Source organism: Psittacula echo (assembly GCF_963264785.1).
Source record: "Psittacula echo genome assembly, chromosome: 1".
Classification (NCBI taxonomy): Eukaryota; Metazoa; Chordata; class Aves; order Psittaciformes; family Psittacidae; genus Psittacula; species Psittacula echo.
In genome coordinates, this window is record NC_137735.1 from 56696733 (window position 1) to 56717021 (window position 20289).

Below are 20289 nucleotides of genomic sequence, written 5' to 3' on the forward strand. Positions count from 1 at the left end.
ACGAGAAGACTTCACTTCGTTTGTCTGAAGAAAGCAAGTTGCTTAATGTTTACCCCGATGCTGATTCAAGTTGAATATGCTGCAATTGCTGGATTATCAAATACCCCTGCTGCTGATTGGAAGTGCTGGTCCTTCTGGTAATTAGATGGGTAATTACGGTGGTGGTCTGCACCTGGTGTGCTTCAGCCATTGGTGTTTATAAAGGAAGGATTATAATTTTTAATTTTACTGTATAGTTTGTGCTAGCCTGAAAATAAAATCTCCTCTTAGTCTGGGAACACCCATCTTATGGAACACTTCTAATGTTGAGAAAACGAGCAGTACGACAGAACGTGACCGTGTGCAGGCTGTGCAGTGACCTCTGCTGCAAGGACACACACTAGAGCAGGCTGCCCTAGACTTGCCGCTGCCCAAGCGCCAGCTCGGGACTCGCAGGGACTTCAGCTGCGGTGCTCACCTCCGCGCTGCTACTCGCTTCCTCTTCAACAACCACGAGAAGCGGAGGCGAAGGACTTAACCCCGGCCCGGGGCGGCCGCCGCCACCGCTCCCCGGGGCGGAGCGCCCCGCTCGCCCCGCCCGCCCCGGCCCCGCTGCCGCCTTCGCCCAGTGATCCCCGCTGCGCGCCGCCGCCATGGCCTTCGCCACCCGTCACTTCGTGCGCGCCGCTTCCTCCACCGCCGCCACGGCAGCCGCCAAGAAGCTGATCGTCAAGCATGTGACGGTCATCGGCGGCGGCCTCATGGGCGCCGGCATCGCCCAGGTGAGTGCGGCTCGACCCGGCGGCGGGACAGTGGTGAGGGGAGGCGGCGGCGCCATGACGGCTGCAGGGCGGCCGTTAGGCGGCTCGTGCAGCGGAAGGGCCCCTCACGCTTCTCTGGAGGCTCGCCGGGTGAGGCGGGGAGGGCGCTGGTGCTGTGGTCACCCGAAGGACGCGCTCTGCTGTCAGCGGAGACCTTTTCCCGGAAAGGGAGCACCCCGGCTCCGGCCGCTCAGCGCTTCTGCTCCCGCGTCCCCTTCGGTTCTTGGTTTATAGGGAAGGAGCCGACCCGGGGTGTATGGCTGCAGCCAGCCCGGACGGGAGCGGGGTGCCCGTCAGACGGAGCAGCAGCTCGAGGCCGCGGGGCGTCACGTGCCGGGGCCAGCTGCCGGCTTTGCCGGCGACCTACACGGGTCGAGCCGCCGCTCCGAGTTGTGAGGCGGCAGCGGTATTTAGAATGAAACAACGGCAAAAAAAATAGCGCTTTCCCGAATTTATTACAGTTCTTCCGAAAGTCATTTCAGGCTTCCGTCCCTGGCAGTGTTCAAGGCCGGGCTGGACGGCGCTTTGAGCAACCTGATCTAGTGGAAGGTGTCCCTGCCCGTGGCAGGGAGCTGGAACTCGGTGATCTTAAGGTCCGTTCCAACCCAAACCATTCTGTGATTCTATGCTGTGTTTGTGTGAGAAGTGGTGGCTGCTCTTGCACTAGAGAGCTGTTCGTGTGAGGAGCAAGACCTGACCATGACCCTGGCCCTCGAACCAGCTGAGTGTTCGGTGAGTCTCACGCCATCAGCCTGCCTTTTGCAAGGCATATTGAGGAGCCAGCGTGGGCAGCGTGTGCGCATCACCCCGCGAGCAGGGACGTGCCCAGGCTGCCCTGTTGGCAGACCTGTGTGAATTTGGGGTTTACTGCTGCAGCGGGGGAGTAGAAAGTACTGCTGCACCCCTGCTGTCCGGTTGCTCAACCTTCAGGCTTTCTGTTCTCTTGCTAATCCGCATGTCTTCAGGTCAGATAGGTGGGCAGGAAGAACCAAGGTCAATGCTATAAATTAAGGTGGTTCTTAAGACAGTGTGTGGACTACTTATAAACCAGGCAGTGTGTAATAACATTTGGAAAATACTGATCCAGGAAGCTTCTGACTTGCCAAGGGAACAGATCAAGTGACATTTTACAAGTTATTAAAGTAGAATACAGCATCTAAAATGGACATTTAGCTGTCAGTCATCTGCAGAGTTATGAAGTGGTTAATATTTACATAGGACTTACTTTCCCAGTGTTTAATCTCAGGCCTTTGGTTTTCAAGCTCGTCTTTAACTTTATAGTTTGGGGCAGAAGACTGAACAGTCCTGTCAGTAATTTAAGATTTAGATGTTTCTCTACTTCACAGAAAGACCTTGTTGCCCAAAATACCAGGGTAGATCATAAACTTCACAAAGAATGACTGGAGGATGAAGGCATCCACAAGTGGAATCAGATAGTGAGGTTGGAGTTCATAGATTGTAGTTCTCCATTTTAATGAATTAATGGTTTTCTTTCTCAGGACTGAAGATTGCTCACTTTCCTGGCAGTAGGAATGCAGGGGTTATTTCTTTTTTTTGCTAAGGAATTAGCTAGTTGTTTATTAACTTGTCTGGTGAAACCTCTGCTCTGTATCTTGATACCGGAACATGAGGTTTCCACTGAGGGAACAATCTAAGAACAACTTTGGAGAAAGATTTTGTGGAGAAAGATGAAAGATTTGAGGCAGATGCACGCTATGCGAAGGTTATAATTCTGCAGGAAAAGTAAACTCATCTGCGTAATCTGCACATTTTCAGAGAGTGACTTGTCCAGGGAGGCATGTCTGGTATTTGCCTCTAACAGAGCTCAGAATCTTCTACCACTGTTAAGGACCAGGCATGATTTTGCTGACCATCTGCCTCCAATTTATCAATCTGAAATTATCTCAACGCAGAGATGATTAAAACACTGAGTGGGGTCTCCTCCATACCCTGTTAATAAAGCTTTTCCTCCTTTTTCGAACATGTAAAGGGTTGTCCCTCCTCTTTACTTTCTTTCTCATAATGTCAGAAAAAGCTCACGTCTGCTAAAATGTATGGCTGAAAGCCAGGGGTTTATAATTTCTGATACAGAAGCACTTCTGTATGAGAAAAGCATTAATTGACTCCCCAACACTCTTTTGTTACTTAGTATTCTTCAGATCATTTCATAGTATAGTGAGCGAGCATGTGTGAATTACAGGGAGATGATATGACCCTTTTGCCATTTTTCTTCTTATCCATGTAAATATGGTAAGAATGAGATGGGAAAAGGGAGATGTCAATTTTTCTAGGATTTTTCGTCAGCTGGTCAGTAGTGGTGTAGTTGTAGGTGGATAATCAGTGAAGGATCTGTTATAAATGTGCTTGGTATTGATTTTTTTTCTGAAGAGCGGAGGGTCTTGCTTTACCATTGCAAATAATCAGCAGCAGATTATTGCAAATAATCAGCAGGTCTTGCTTTACCATTGCAAATAATCAGCAGCACATCCTAACAGATGTTAGGAGTGCAAGTCCAAGCTTGGTTTAAATGTTGGGGGGTTTTATGATTCAGTTGTTTTGATGAAATGCCTATAGTGAAAATAAAATAACAAAAAAAAAAAAAAAGATGGATAAAGACATGTCCAGCTGCAGGCTGACATGTTGTTAAAGCTATACTGCTGCTGTCCAGAAGCAGTCTGGCATTTCTTTATTTGATGGATTACTGAGGCAACTTGGATGAGAAAAGTGCTATGCTTTTCTTCAGGAGATATCTCTCTATTTTTCATTCAGCTAGGCTTGTTGGAATAGGTCTTGTGGGCACAGGAGAATCTTTAGTCTCCAGGTGCAGGGTTAGATGTAAAGTAAAAGGTCACAGGAGAGAAGCACTCAAGTTATATGACTTCAGAAATAGCCAGTGAAACCATGTTTTAATCTGTTTTCCGCAATTGCTGTATTACAGCTCGTTAGTTCAAGGATTCTGAAGACAAAGATAGGCTGTGGCTAACTAACAAGAGAAACAGAAATTAATGAACGGTGAAGTAACAGATAATGAACAGCTGATTTTTAATAGGCTGTTGCAATGTGAGAAAGTGACATTGTGTTTGAAATTAATTGAATACCAACCCAAAATGCAATGCAGTAGTGCTGTAGCTGAGCTAGTGTTTGTGCCAAATACATAGTAAGGAGTGTTTGCAGGACACTTGGGTCTGTGCAGAGTCCTGGAGTGGCTAACGTTTTACTGCTACTCCCCAGCTTCACTGTCACCTTCCTGTTGTTGAGACATGCTCATGGCCAATCAGCAGAGTTGTTACACTCTGACCCAGGAGGGTTAGGCATCCCTTATGCCTCTCGCTCACCCTGCCAGCATTCAGGTTTTGCTCTTCACAGCCCTTTTTCCTTCCAAGATCCAAGGATCACAGCTAAGCTACTTGCTCTTTTCAAGACAGCTGTTTGTCTTCTATCCATAGCGGCAGATTCATCTGCCTCCAGGTACCGGTACTGTTCTGTAGACAGTGCAGGGGAAAAATGGATTTCTTTTTCCCTTTGGATTGCTTTTTTCCTGAGCTGAGACCTTTATCTCTTCCCCTCTGCTCCAACTGTGTGTGGGGTTTTGTGATTTTTTCAGTAAATGGCGTTAAGTCTTAATTCAATGTTCTTTAGCGCTGTTTTGTCTAAATCATTGCCTAACGTGTTGCCTGCCCAAACACAAATCAGTATGGTTGGTGGTTTTATGATACTGATGATGCTTTTATCTTTCAGGTTGCAGCAGCCAGTGGTCACACTGTGGTGTTAGTAGACCAGTCAGATGAAATCCTTAAGAAGTCTACAAAAGGAATTGAAGAGAGTTTGAAGAGAGTGACAAAGAAGAAGTTTGCGGATAAGCCTGAGGTTGACATTGTCTTCTTTATTCCTCTGGGAAAACTTAGAAGAATAAAAGCTACCATACTGAAGTTCTGAGATTTTTTTACTGTTATGCATTATAGAGCATGTTAACATACTGGCTTAAAAAGAAAGCTGTTTCCAGTGTGCTGAAGAACTTGGGTTTTCTGTTTCTGATTCAAGGGGATGGAAAGATATCTTACCTTACTTTGTTTCTTTTGTAGACTTCAGCCTTGAGATAAAGATTTAAAACAACGTGGTTACCTTTGTAACAGATGCTAAATGGGAAATGGTGCCAAATTATTAACCCTAATTTAATGGCAAGATACCTTTGAGTACTGACCCCGGGGATGTACCAATTTGTCCAACAGTGAATAGTAACAAAAGTGGTTTAATAGGTTAGGAAGGAGACTTTCTCCTGTGCCCCAAGACTTGGATACAGATTTAATACAACGTAAATGATAGTGCAAGTTTAACTGCTCTGGAGTAACATGAATTAGATACGTTGCATGCACATTACTGAGTAAGATTTGCATACTGTAAGTTACTGTGGAGCAGTTGGTGCATCTATATTTATATCATAAAGGTTATTTGTTGCTGTGCTTGCTTCTCTAAATTCCACAACATATTCTGTTCTTCCTTTGATACATATTAACATATATATTATATATTGGCATTGATGATTACCAGCATGAATGATCCAGCAGACAAAGGAACTTTAAAAGGGCTTGTTTTTATGAGGAACTACAGAAGAAAAATTGTAGTAATATCGGGATAGCCAGAGCATACATACATAATTATGCGGAGTCTTTTAATCCAAAATAAAATTGTGCACGTAATTCTTGCATTTTATATATGACATTATATTCTAGAGTGCAGGTATCTTTTTTAATTGCACTGTGTCTCCATTTACTCTTTGCTTAAAGTCTTGAAACTCCTTGTAATGGTATATGCTTAATTGCATAAATTGAATTTTTTTTTTTTACTTCTGTCCTCACAAACATACCAGTGATCGCCAGATTTACTGCTCATAAAACAGATTATTTTTCCCCACATTTGCACTGAAACTGTAGTGAATGTAGATCTTTTCCTGGAGTGTTCATGAACTAGCGCATAATCTGTTCATAGGAGTGAAACCAGATAATCACTGAATGAAAACAATGCAAAGGTTTGAAACTGGAAGAACTCCTCTTTATGGAGGGTAAGTCCAGGCTGTCTTAGAAACTACTGATTGACCAACCAGTTGTTAATTCAAACTCTTAAGCTGAAGGTTGGACTGCAGCAAACAGTCTTCCTAAAAGAGTGAATTCAAAGGTCTCTTATTTGCTTCAAAGCAATTTGATTGCTAGGAAATTTGATTGGCTGGGAAAATTTGTCAGTGAAGGCATTGACTCTGTACAGAACTTTCTCACTGACTTGGAAATGTGGCAGACTGCTTCAATTTTTCAGGGCTCAAAAAAACTTCAGAGCATATAAGGGGGTTTTCACGTGAAAATAAGTGAAATAATTGTAACCAGACATTCCAACTTCTTGGAAATGTTTCAGGCTGGTGCTGAGTTCATTGAGAAGACCTTAAAGAACCTCACAACAAGCACAGATGCAGTAGCAGTGGTCCACAGCACGGATTTGGTGATAGAAGCTATTGTCGAGAACCAGAAAATTAAAAATGAACTCTTCAAGCAGCTGGATAAGTTTGCTCCAGAGTATGTGTATTTTTTCCTGTTACATTTTGAAACTTAGACCTTTGTATCTCCTATTTTTAATCTTACACTGTTAGTTCTCCATTTTCTTAGCTGCTTTTTCTTATAGCAGGAGTTTTTCTCCCATAGACTGACTCCAGACTGTCATGTGATATGGAACAGTTGTGCCAGGTGCATATGTTACAAATGCTTTCAGCTGCTTTCAGGTCATTTACGTGTTGCATTGCTTCCTTTGATGTGGTTTCAGGTGTGTTTAGTCATAAAGCTTGTCCATCTAACTCACAAGTTCAAATCTAAATCCAAACGCAAATACACAACAGTAGAATAAGCTTGTCCTGGTACATATAGGGTATGGTTAAATTCCATATTTAAATAGGAAGTTGGGATGATAAGGTCCTTGCTTTCAGTATGCCTGGCATGAGCAAGTTTTAAGAAATCTCAGCCTCTTAGCCATACAGTCAGCTCAGCAGTGGCTTAAGTTTACTCTGTATTACAAGAGTTTGGAAATAGCTCATTGCTCTTGTGTTTGAGGTAAAAGTGTAAATCACTTCTTAGCATGCATGTGTTCAGTTACTTACAGTCTCTGGAACTTTCTTTGAACTATATTTGATAACAGCTGGAAGTTACTGTTGAATTATCTCCAAACCCAAAATGCTGTTAAGCTGAGCATGCAAAAGCTGATCCTTGTAACGGATGACTCAGGATCACAAGACCTTGACTGCTTGCAGGTGGAAGTTTTAACCAGTACAGCTAAATCTGGGGGTGTAGACTAGAGGTATTTTAGACTGTCTAACTAAAGAACTAGGCAGGTTGCACCTTAAATATGTTGCCATTAAGTTGACGTCAGCCTGGGGAGATTTTTAGGCTGTCTCATATTGTTAGTTATTTAAATGGCCTGGTACTTCTGAAAACAATAAATGATCACAAACAGTTGTGCGCTGAGCACAGGGTAACTTGCCATGACCCTTGGTCTGGCAGACAGACGTAAGTAGCTGCCTTCAGCAATTATGGTACCTTGTCATGATAGATTGTGCTTATTTTGAGAAAACAGACCACAGTCTTTGTTCATATTCAGCAGAGAAAGCTAATGAGCAAATCAGAGTGTACTAAATGGCAAACTGTCTTAAAACCAGTCAGCAAAGAAAAGTGGGCACAGGGACTTGGAGCCTCCTTTACTAATATGTTTATTTGGAACATCTGGAGCTATTTTTTTGTAAGACTGAGCATAGCTGAGCTCAGCAAGCATAGCTGCCTTGAAACATCAAATTTTACATTATAAGAGTGTTAAAAGACACTGGGAGATGTTCAGATTAATGCTCCTTCCTGTGGCAAAAGGCATGATTTTGCAGGGTTGAGCAAAATGACATTAGACAAGAAGCCTTCCCTTTTAAGAGTAGAATCGGAAATGGTGACAAACATACAGGTACCTTACATGGTGGATAAAGAAAAGGGTAACTGTCCAGGTGGAACGGTGCATGCTGTTTCTTGGATGCCTTCAGTCTGAGAGCATGCTGGTTTATGTTTCTGGAGCTTTGCAGTATTGCTTGTGTATGTTATATTCCTCTCAATGTCACGCTCATCCTCCCAGTACGGTAATTGTTACTGAATTACATGGTCAGCATCTTCAGAGCAGGCGATACAGTGTGGTTGCCCGCTCTTCAGTTTTGTCTTCTTTTTGAATTGAATCAGTCTCACCTTTCCATTTTGAAAAGGTCGGACTAGTTTTTTTGTAGACTATCCCCACATTCTTTGTGGCCTTTAGGCATTTAAACACCACAGCCCTTTTCCAAACAGGATCATAATGAACATGGAAAAAGAATTTTGGGGTATCCACTTTAAGAGCTCTTCTCTACCTGCCTTCTGAATGGTGGGAATACCCATCAACATCTCTCAGTCTAGGATTTATTTGTAGACATAGAAGCTCAGCTAGGTACTGACAGTGGTTTTCAACTGTTCATTGTGTTAAAAATTAGTGTTCTATAAAAGCGTTGCAAAAGAAGTGTTCGGTCTTCCCTCTACAACTGTGTAACAGCTGGGCTGTAAGAGTAGGTTTTATTGAAATGATGTGTTTCTCTTTGTGTGTGATTCTGTTTTTAATGCTGTCTCCTGACCCACTAGATGTCACCAAAAGAAAGCATACTGGTGCCTGGGAAAGCATCACTGAGGCTTCACTAGTGCCATTGCTTTCAAATGCATTCCAGCTCTGCTGTGACCTGAAGCATGGATTGTGTGGTTCTAAGTCACAGAGGCATGTAAATTCTATTTTAAACTCAATTTGAATCAATTGGTTGGTCAAAGCAGAAAGTGTAAATAAAATGTCCTTGTACACAATACAAATCTAATGCTTTTTTTTCCCCAGGGCTTTTTGTTATGTGAGGCTACAGTATTCACCCGCAGAAGTGATGCTGAGACAATTATTTTAAGTGAACTCAGATATAAACAAATCAACATGCTTAATTTTTACATGAATATTTGAATTCTTCGTGTACAGTGGCAGGTTTTTAGTGAAGATAAGTGTTTTTTGGATGCATTGATCTTCAGAGGCCGAAACTATGAGGTGTATAATACTCTTTTTAGTACCCCAACTCAGAACAGTGTAAGGCTCAATTTATGATGGAACAATAACAAAAGAATATTTGTAAGAAGCGTAAACAGGAATTTTCAGAATTTTTTTTTATTTCCTTCTCTGTAGTACATGCTCAGAAACTGAGAAAACAATAAAAAATGGAAATCTGTATGGATTTTTTTAATCTGTAAAAGGACTTCATATGTCTTAAGATTCTTGTGATTTAGTGTATCCTTTGCAGTGACCTATGCATGGCAGGTTTTACCTTTTCTTTGTTTTTGTTTTCCATCAGCTCTTTGCTCTGGTGATAGGTTTGCTTATCACATCTGCCAGTGATCATTATAGAAAAAAAAGAATCGGAATGTTTGTTAATGCTCCAGAGTACATTTTTGGCATGGCAAATGATTTGGCTTCCATAGATGTGTAAATGATTCACAAAAAAAAAAAAATAGCATTAGGTTTCCAGGTTTGCTTAGGAATTAAGGTGGAATAGATTTGGGAAGCTAAAAATTTTCTACTCAGTTTTCTTTTTTTCCCCATCACCTAATATCAATATTCAACATGCTTGCTCAGAAGTCAGAAACTCACGTACCCCTTCCAGTGGTTATTTCATCATTGCTGTTATTTATATCTCAGAAAAAGAATGGTCATAATCTGCAGGAATATTTCTGAGAATACTGTGGATGATTGGCCGATGGATGTCTACTTATGTTTAGTGCACCAGTCTCCTGCTGACAGGAAAATAGTCATCATTTACACAATCCATATGTTTCTTTTCTTCCAGGCATACAATATTTGCAAGCAACACTTCATCCTTGCAAATCACACAGTTGGCTAACTCAACCACCAGGCAGGACCGATTTGGTGGTCTCCATTTCTTCAATCCTGTGCCTGTGATGAAGCTCGTGGAGGTAGACATCTTGTAATGTAATCATCACAATCACTGTGTTACAGCAGTGCAATTGTCACCGCTGAGAATTCAGTTGGATGAAACAGCAGATCTCAGTTTGCAGCTCTTCTGATAATGGAACAAGCTGCTGTTATTGATAAGGGGGTGGTGCATTCTCTGTTGAGGAGCGGGTTAAAGAGACAGAGGAAACTCTTCCGGTCTCGAGGCTCCAAAGTTCTCCACTGACCTGCCAAGACAGGTGCTGTTTATAGTGATCATTTCAAGCATGCAGGCAAGCTGATTAATAAGAACTACTGAAAGCTTAAACAAAATCATCCGATGACTGACACAGGAATTTGATTGCTACCGGTGTAGACATTGATACAAAATAAGATGAAATCTTACTGCCTTGTGGCTTATGAAACAGTCAGTCATGTTTGTTTCAGTGTTCCAGATGATTAATCTGAAAGTATTACAGTATTTTCCAGCCTTTAAGGAAGTGTAAAAAGAAGTTTTTACGTAATTCTCCAGATGTCTTTTATAAACATACTCTCTTTGGCTACATCATGCAATTTCTAGTAATATTGCAGTGCAGAGCAGAATAAGAAATCATCTGATAGAAGAGTTTATCTAAGTCTCCAAAGTAGAGTTCACATTGCAAAAAAAATGACAGGTCTCTCATCTCTTTTTTCTTACCTTCCCCTGTGGCCCCTGACCTTGATCAGCTAGAACTTAAGCTCTCGAGTAAGTGAAAATAAACTTTTCATTTTGGCTACTCTGCCCAAAGTTTCACTTATTTCATACCATTAAATGCTGTAAAACTTTTTCCTCTGTCCCATGAGTGGTTAGTTCTAGTATTGCTTTGGTGACAAGAGCTTCAACTATGTTGTGCCTGCTTTTTGAACTCCTGAGATTCACTTTATTATATTTTTTGCTTGTTTCCCATCAAGATACATGTTACACAGCTGCTTGCTCTGTGTTGTTAAATGTCTAATTCTCTTCTTTCTCCTTTTGAAATGTTTGAACCTTTTGGCTGAAATGAACTAATTTGATTCAGAGTATTATTGTCCGGTGAAGGGTCAGACACTTGCAAATTCTCTCTCACTGACTCTGCACCCATGTGGATTTTTCTTTTAAATTTAATATTGCATCCTGTATATTGTGACTAAATGCTGTGAGGCAATGGTGTAAGAAGGAAAGAGAAGAGTATTATAGGTGTGTCAGAGATAACAGAAGTCTTTACCAGAAATTCCTTAGGCTAACATAGGCTTTATTGATTTCTGTGCTAAGATCTACTTGTTGGCAGTAATTTATTTCTGTGGAGGAAATGTTCTGTGCCCTGTCTCAAGCCTAAACCAAATCATAGTCTTTAGAAATATAAACTAAGCCTCTGTGATATTTGAAAAATACAGAAGATATCTCTTGTTGTTTGTAAAATACCGAAACAGAGACTGCTGTGGTCAGTCTTTATAATTTGTATTTTTTTCACCTAACTTGTGAACATTCTACCCCAGTGTGACTGTTGTTGATGAGTAGTATTTAAGAGCTTTAAAACACAGAAGCTCTGCTTCTATTGATTTGATCTTGAAAGGTTCCAGTATTAGTAGGTAAATACATTTCTTAAAGCTTTGCTTTTGTTTCCTATCTACTGCTGTAGATCATGATTGACACTGACAGACACTGCAGAACAACATTTGCTATGTAAAACAGATGTTTTGGTTTGAAATAATTGAGGGGAAATCAAGAGAATCGCCAAAACTACAAAAGACATTACTGAAATTGCCAGTCATCTGTCATGGAATCCGTCCTTCATGGGTGACAAATGTGCAGTGCGTTTGAGTCTTATCTGCTCTTTTCACAGATTATTGGTCTCATGCTTACAAGCACACAGCTTTGAGAGGATTTCCTTTTCTAATAATCCAAAAAGCTAGCTCTAAGGATTCAAAATTCTAAAGTGCATATTAAAAACTCATTCTTGAAACTGTTGCAGTCTTATGTAAGAATCTCAGATATTTTAATCTAATATCAAAATAAAATAACACTGTTGGTTTGGGTTTTTTTTTTTCCCCTGATGAGAAACAAGCCTTTTCCTCAGTTCTAATAGCCTGTTTTTGTCTTGGCCTTGCTTCAGTAAGAGGGATGGAATCTCTGTGTGACTTAATGGTATGAACAAGGAGGTCAACCTTAACTGCTCATGTGTAGCGGTTTTCAGTTGCTGCACATGGAGTTCAGTTTCAACAGAAATATCACAACCAGTTCAGCTTGTGCAAGTCTTTTTTCTTTTTTTGTTGGGGGGGTGAGGGGAGTGGAGGGTAGGTCTCTAATAAATTATTTAAGGCATCCCAACTCCAGTGAAGTTTAGAAAATACTACCTGTAATGACAGACTCAGTTGTGAAGAAATTCAACATGGGAACATATTACTTGAAGCTAAGAGGCTGTCACAAATTTGAAAATAGATTTAAATTTTTCTTTAGAATTAAATATCTGCATCATGTTTACATTGAGCACAGGGTAGATGTTACAACCCTTTATATGAGGAGCTATGTCTGTTAATGTGATTCTCTAGAGTGGTGCCGTTGTGTTTCCCAAGACAACAGACTATGTAGCTTTTAAAGTTATTTTGTCATACTTGTTGTACACATAATCTGTAAATATGATTCCAAAGGATGGTTCCTTTTACCATCCGTAGTGGGAAAGTGTCTTAAAGAAACATATAATTTCAAAATGTGCAAAATGTTGTATCTGTCTTTAAAATAGATTTCTGTGTCTATTACACATATATATCCACTGAAATTGTTTTGTTGTTTTTTTGTTGTTTTTTTTTTGCAAAACAAATGTTTGGTGCATTTCTGGAATAGTATTCTTTATTACAGTTTAATCATTGCTGTACTGGGAAATGGGAGAGATTCTGCTCATAGATGTGCTTATGCTTTCCTTACCTTCCCTCTGCCCAGGTCATTAAGACTCCAATGACCAGCCAAAAAACTTTTGAGTCGCTTATGGATTTCAGTAAAGCAGTAGGAAAGAGTCCTGTCAGTTGTAAGGTGAGTACATTTTAATTGTATAATGTTCAGAAGGTCTGTTCTTGAAAATCACTAAAGTGGTAGGTCTTAGTTGAATATAAGAGCGCTTTGTAAGATTTTCCAGGCTGCTTTTTGTCCAGTTTCTCTTCACTATTAAAAGGATTTTGGCCAAACACCCACATTTACTACATATTTCTCAAAGCAGAGTGACTCTTGACATCCTGTCTAGAGTAGCAAAACTTGCAAGTATCAGGGCTACAGTTTTTGGTTTTTCTTTTCTAGTCCTGCAGAAGCCTGGGCTGGGGAACTTAAGCAGGAGCTCATCTTTAGCCATGCTAGACACAAGACTGCTACCTCTTGTACTATAAGGCAGCTGGATGAATCTTCCATGGTGTGTGCTGCTCACTGCAAGTTTTTCTTAAGACTGCAGTAACTAGACCCATATTAATCTTCACTGCTTTGCAGCTTTTTTCTTCCAAATCCATTAAGTTGTGGTCTGGGTAGCTTTATGCAAGCTATTGCCCTGCATTTCACAGCCCCCAGGAGACATTTGGTCATAAAAAGAAGGGCCTGCAATCTGGTAGTTACCAGATTCAGCATCTGGATGCTGGATTCTAATTCAGGCTCTACTGCTAAATTGCTCTGTGGCCTTAGTTGACTTTTTTTCCTGTTTCTGTCGCAGCTTTTCAGTATGTGGTGTGCAGAATATATGGTGAATTATTGTTATAAGTTTGCAAAACACTTTCTCTCTTCTTTGTGTTTTGGATTTTGATTAAAGTTTGTGTAAAAGAAGTTCTGTATCAGTTCGTTATCTTTTGACAGCGTGTATCTTATCTTTTCATTGATACCACTGGTGTTTGCTGTTGCAGTGATCCTAACTTTCAAAAGCGTTTTTTGCCAGTGAGCAGTGGGGGAGAAGTAGACTTTTTAGCCAGAAGCATTTCTGGTAATGTACACAAGTGTTAAAGAAGAGAGGCTCTTCTTGTATCCTTCAGGAAATTGTATCAGCAGAATTTTGCTAAAGAAAAGGCATTTGCCAAATGGCCACATAAATTAAGATTAACTGAGTTGAGCTTGTAGTAGTCTTATTGTTCTCAGTCATGATGAATGTTTATGTGCCATTCCTTGTTTGTAAAGTTCATCTTTTGTCTTTTAATACTGAGCAGATAAATCAGATGAAAAATACAATTTAGATTGTACCAGAAGTTGATGATTCAATAAGTCTCTTCATCTACTTGTTTGACTTGTTATGTAGCTTTCGAGTGTGGTACTGGTAAAGGATGTTTATTTAGAATCCTTTCTTTTTCTTTCCATAGGATACTCCAGGGTTTATTGTGAACCGTCTGTTGGTGCCATATATGATGGAAGCTGTTCGACTTTTTGAGAGAGGTACTTGCTGGGATATTGACTTCAGGGAATGTTGATATACAACACTGTGAAATTTTATATCCCTTCAGAAAAGCCTTGGGATTCCCTCAAAACTTTCAGACCTTAAAGGCTGGAAGTGAACAGTGAACATCAAATATAAGCCAATACGTGTCACTAGAAGGACCTTCTCTGCGCTTTGAAATATCAGTGTGTGCAGAGTCATACTAGTTACTTTTGTGGGAAATTTCTGGTGGTGGAAAATGTTTCTGGTTTGGAGATGACAAGGTGAGTGTAGTACCATTGCAAAAATATCCTCTGTCAACTAATCAGAACCTCCCTCTCTCCGTCCTTAAAGACGTTAATGAAAATGATTGAAAATCCCATAATGGGACGATTAGCAAAGTTCTTCTGAGTTCACTTACATTTGGCTTGTGAAATAAAACACCTGTTTATAGGTGAGGTAAGTAGTGTCGCAGTGGTACTGGTATGCAAATATTCGGCTTAATCTGTTGCCACATAAAACCTCCCGTTTCTATTCTGTGTCTTCATTTAGACATAGGTTCTTTAGGAACTCCCATCTCACTCCTGGTCTCTTTTCCTTTGATACTGAGGGTAGGTAGAAATAATCAAAAATCCTCAAATAACCACTAAATTTTTCAAAGCATTGATAGTTGTTTTGAAAAAGAAACAAGCCAGTAATTTAGTGGATAAAGAGAAAATTACGGAGTATAATTACTTTTATTTAAAGTGCTCTGCTCATAGTTATGTGCTACTAAGAATGGCATTTGAAACATTTTGATTTTGAAGTCTGCTTTTTTTTACAGATGAAAGCACTCCATCATGAGAATTCCCCACAATACGCTTTGAATATTAAGTATTAAAAATCTCTTACAGCACATGGAAGAGATGGCTTGATCTCCAGGAAAAAAATATAAATCAACACTACTTGTTTATCCATCAACAGATATACCTAATTACATGTCAAAAGGAGAAAAGAGCAAATTTAGTGACTTGAAAGGCATGGATTTGAGGGGCCATTATTCTCTTAGAAAAGTCACAATTTTAAGTAAAGTGTATAGGTGATCCAGTGCGTGTAGAAGAGGTGCTTTTGTTAAGTGACATGTATCATTGTGCATATTTAAGGAGACAGTAGAACTTTTAATTAAATGTAGAAGAAAAAAGTCACTGGGACTGTATGTTAAAATTGACTTTTCTGCAGAAGCAAAACAATATTTTGATTTAATCTTTATTCTGTTTGTATTTTGTTCATCAGTATGATATTTCCAGACTTGTTAAAGTTCATTTATGAATTTTTAACTCAAATGAAATCTATTTAAAAAGCTGGATAATGTTTTCATAAGCCTGATGGCTGTCTTCTAATTCTTATTTTCCATTGAATCAGGTTAAATTTTTATCATATCCTTTGTGTTAATTCTCAGAGTAGACACATGAGCCAGATTGTCATCCACATTAGTATGATATAGGATCTCTTTCCTGGCAACACCAAGCACTGAAATACCATTTTATTGGGTCAGTCCTTGAGTCTTTATTTCTACAGACTCTCCTTGGGTTAAATGTGCACTTTTGCATAGGCGAAATACCTTTAATATATTAACAGTGATTTAAACAGGTGCCATACTATAAATATTAATATATGGTGTAATGTACCGCCGTTTTATGAGTGGAAAACTAAGTAGACAGTCAAGTTCCTATGGAAGTCTCTTTTATACTAGGATACTAGTATGACCTAGGGGTACTACCCTGGTTTGCCCTTTTACTATTTTTAATTGTATTGTAACACAGCTGTATACCGTCAAGTGGCCAAGTCCCAAGTTTGACAAACAAAATGGGACAAATCTGTTGATATAAGAAGTATGTACTTCTGCATCACCTTCAGATGAGTGTGTCAATGTACATGTGTCAGAATTTGGGGAATTTAAATGATTAGAATTAAGTAAGGCTTATTTTCCCAGTTCTTCAGAAATAAAATGTGGTTTAAAAAAAGGGAAAAATGTCAGCTCTAAAGAGTAAAAGGAGATACATTTAAATTACTGCTTCATATAGAACTGTCACTGAAGCTGTTGCCTTTCAAGAAATTTTGAAAATTAATTTCTGAGATTCTCTGATCTTAGGTGTATAAATTTCATAGGCTATGTCTGCCAAGCTTTTGGACACCCTGAATGCCTGTACGCATCAAGCATGGAAATTACTTAACAAGTACCTATGGGGTTTGTTTAACTTCATCCTTCTTGTGCAATCTGCAAAGAAGTACAGTGCTTTTATCAAAAAGGGGTATTAAAAATAAGCAGTAGAGGTGCATCTGCTTTCCTGAAAGTATAAAATATGCATTTCCAGCAAACGGATGAGGTGGATATTAACTGTGATAATGTGGCAGTGCAAGATTTGTATTTTTGTAGGTATAGACTGAAGTATAAGTAACGAATTTCTGATAATTTTGATTTATGTATATTTTGATTTATGCATATATACATATCTATATAATGTTGGATTTCACAAATTTAACTGCACTTGCACAGTTTCTTCAGGTCATAATCATAGAATAGTTAGGGTTGGAAAGGACCTTAAGATCACCTAGTTCCAACTCCCCCTGCCATGGGCAGGGACACCTCACACTAAATCATGTCACCAAAGGCCTTGTCCAACCTGGCCTTGAACACCACCAGCGATGGAGCATTCACAACTTCTTTGGGCAACCCATTCCAGTGCCTCACCACCTTCACAGTAAAGAACTCCCTCCTTATCTCCAATCTAAACTTCTCCTGTTTAAGTTTTAACCCGTTGTCCTATCACTACAGTCCCTAATGAAGAGCCCCTCCTAGCATCCTTATAGGCCCCTTTCAGATACTGGAAGGCTGCTATGAGGTCTCCACGCAGCCTTCTCTTCTCCAGGCTGAACAGCCCCAACTTTCTCAGCCTGTCTTCATAAGTCACTCTTATCTGCCATCTCAGATGCTGATGAATGTCCTCGGGGAAAGCTGTTGTAACTAAGCATGTTACTCAGCTGCTACTGCTCCCCTCCCTATGCTTGCTTTGTCCGTCAGGTGGATATCACTTGCCTTCTGGCTGTTTTAGAGAAAGGGAAGTGCTGTCCTGTGCATCATTCAAAAGCTGCTGCTGATCCCATGAAGCTGAAATTTAGCTCTTTTCTTACTTATGCTGTTCAGCTGCCTCTAAAAGAAACTTTTGAATCTTCATGGTGGACCAGTTCTTCCTTTGGTCTTTCTGATGAGTGCAGTAGCTGTGACACTGTCAACAGCGTAGTGATCTGTATTGAAAGGCAAGAGGAAGCTTGAAAAATAGAAAGTGAGCCTGCAGGGCTTTTACTTTTTTGTGAGAGATTCAGCTTTATACTGCAGCAAGTGTATGCTGACTCCAGTTTTTGTGGTTCTGAAATGTGCAGAGATTTCTGTGAAGAGCTGCATCAGGGTGAAATAACACCCTCTTAATTATTTAGAAGTGGTGCCAAGTAGATGTGGAATCTTCTCTGTTCATCAAACTGTCAATCTTTTCTCTAGGAGATGCATCAAAGGAAGATATTGATGTTGCTATGAAGCTTGGGGCTGGCTATCCCATGGGTCCATTTGAACTGCTGGACTATGTTGGGTTGGATACCAGTAAAAGCATTATAGATGGTACTGCATGCTTGTTTTCTTCTGTTTTTCTCCTTTTTAGCTAAATTGTATATTAACGTTCTAATGAAAATCTGAAGCAGTTTAAACTGAATGTTTATGCCATAGCCCATTAACTGTTGAGGAGAAAGGAATGAGAATTCAGCTCATAATGTTGTATGAGTACAGCATTTGTACTGTATGCCTGCACCCTATGTACGTGGGGACAGAACAGAGGTTTTTTTGCTAGCTTTGTCAAGTTCCAGTGGGAAATAATAATAATAGTGGAACTTATATAACTAAAAAGAACCAGTGGGAAGAGAGACACATACTGGAGATAAGAAATTCTGATGAAAAAGAACATTTAGACTCCTTCTCCTTTTTCCGCCAGCCACGTTTTCATTCTCAATTAATATGAAACCCAGTAAATACCTTAAAAGATGCAAGCATGCCGTCTCCCTTTCACTTTAGTTAAGTGAATGAATGTTAGCACAATAACAAAAAAAGCCCAACGTAATTTGGGATAACTTGATGGTTGTATTATTTTGAATGTGCAGTTTAAATATTCTCCAAGGCAGAATGAGACTTTAAAAATGGCATCTTCAGTGAAACCTCTGCTTTTATGCAGCACTGTGGAGTAGTGTTATATTATTCTGGCGGACCATGTCTTTCATGGTTAGAAATTCGACTTGGAATTTCTTTGCACTTGAATTTCTTTTCAGCATAGTCTTTGTTTTATTTCCTGCACTGAACTATATTTTAAAAATTCTCCTTAATTTTTTTTTAAGTATTAAAAATCCTCAGTCATGGAGATTATAACACGTTCAGATTTGCTCATAATCATCAATACTGATCTGTGCTTTATGAAGATGTGTTGAAAGATCTCAGATTGTCTAGAATAAGTTCCAGGCCTTCAGTTTTCTGACCTCATAATACTTTTCTAGAGAGATGCAGATCTCTATTATCATTGCATATAAACAGAACTGTTACTAATTCATCCACTTCTCTTCCACCAGGATGGCATTCATTAGAGCCCAACAACCCTCTTTTTGCACCCAGCCCACTCCTGAATAAACTGGTACAAGAAAAGAAGCTGGGTAAGAAGACTGGAGAAGGATTTTACAAATACAAATGAACTTCAAACCTTGAGAGGTGTTAAATGATCTGTGTATGCTATTCAGCATTGCTATATTACAGGTGAATTGTGCTTAAACCTTCCCAAGGATGGCACAAGCTGCATTTAGAACATATAACCCACCTCTGAACTGAGTGATTGCACTAGCTAACTATTTCTATGGTAAAAGCTTAATTTGGTAGATTATTTTTTTTCTTGTAATACTGAAAAGCCTTATATGTACAGTGCCTTCATGCAAATGCTGATTTTCCAGGTGCAGGACAGAATGCAAAGCAAATTTATGTATTTGAAACATTATTATGTTGATGGGAAAATCCTGAAAATAACCACACTTTCTTAAAAATAAAATTTTCAACAGTTCTGTATTTGAATGTCATGGCTTGCAGTTGATGTACTCGGTTGCAGTCCACTGGGTGGCAGTCTCTTTTCACTCCGGCAAATGTAGCCAGGGAAAGGCAGTAAGTTGTTCTCTGAGGATTCTTCTTCCGTGCAGTGCTAATCTGTAGGTATAAATCACCATGCCTTGAACAATAATTTTTTTGAAGGTCATATTGTTTAAAGAAAAATAAAAAAATCCTCCAGTGGATTTTTAGGGATCCTCCAGGCTGTCACCTGGTCAGAAGGTTCCCCATAAGGCATTTAAAAGCAGAACTCACAATTTGTGTTGGGATTTTCGGCAATATTCAGTTACCGATTGAGGGCCCCCTTTTTGCTTGGTGCTATAGAAACATACTGAAGAGGCTTCTATTCTGAAGGGCCTAATACATAGGTTTGTTTTTTATTGACTAAGCTAAGAAGCTGGTGAAAGCTTTATGCTTTCTAGAGACCTGTAAATTAGCTTTATTTACTGGGTCTTCATTTTAAGTGTCATTTTTACTCACTACACTACTACTATAGTGTAGTACTTACAGGGATTGAAACTGGAGTGTGTGCTGTGTAAACAAATAGCCAGCTCTGTGAGGCACTTTCTATTTTGCAACTTTATTTCCTTGGGGTTTAGCAGAGCCTGGATTTGCTCATGGCCGGAGTGCTGCAAATCCTGCCTTTTCTCCAACTACTGCAGAGCAAGTATGAGGGTTGGGGTTCCAGTTCAGCTGAGTGGTAGCTGTCTTTTACGCTGTGTATTTTGGATCTGCAAACTGAGAGCTTAGGTAATTTTTTAAGTAAAGAAATTATGAATATTTAACTCTTAATTTGCTTCTTCCTCCCTCCCCAACATCTCATTCAGATTGCATGTAAGAAAACTGAGGCTGACAGATGTTAATTTCCTTGCACACAACAACACAAAAATATGTAAGTAGAGAGTAACAACTGTTGGTT

General features: G+C 39.8%; 1 protein-coding gene across 2 annotated transcripts; it reads left to right on the forward strand.

Moving 5' to 3' along the window:
• Nucleotides 1-632: 632 nt before the first annotated feature.
• Nucleotides 633-19656, forward strand: HADH (hydroxyacyl-CoA dehydrogenase; the record flags this gene model as incomplete). Of its 2 annotated transcripts, none has more annotated exons than XM_080639258.1 (8): nucleotides 633-761; nucleotides 4539-4667; nucleotides 6204-6361; nucleotides 9709-9835; nucleotides 12769-12858; nucleotides 14154-14226; nucleotides 17742-17858; nucleotides 18851-19656. In XM_080639258.1, 8 exons carry the CDS (start codon nucleotides 633-635, stop codon nucleotides 18967-18969), a joined length of 942 nt encoding a protein of 313 aa, XP_080495384.1. In that variant the 3' UTR covers nucleotides 18970-19656. The 2 variants fall into 2 exon arrangements, with proteins under 2 accessions (XP_080495384.1, XP_080495385.1); XM_080639259.1 differs by lacking the exon at nucleotides 633-761 and adding an exon at nucleotides 1447-1532.
• Between the last annotated feature and the right edge of the window lie 633 nt (nucleotides 19657-20289).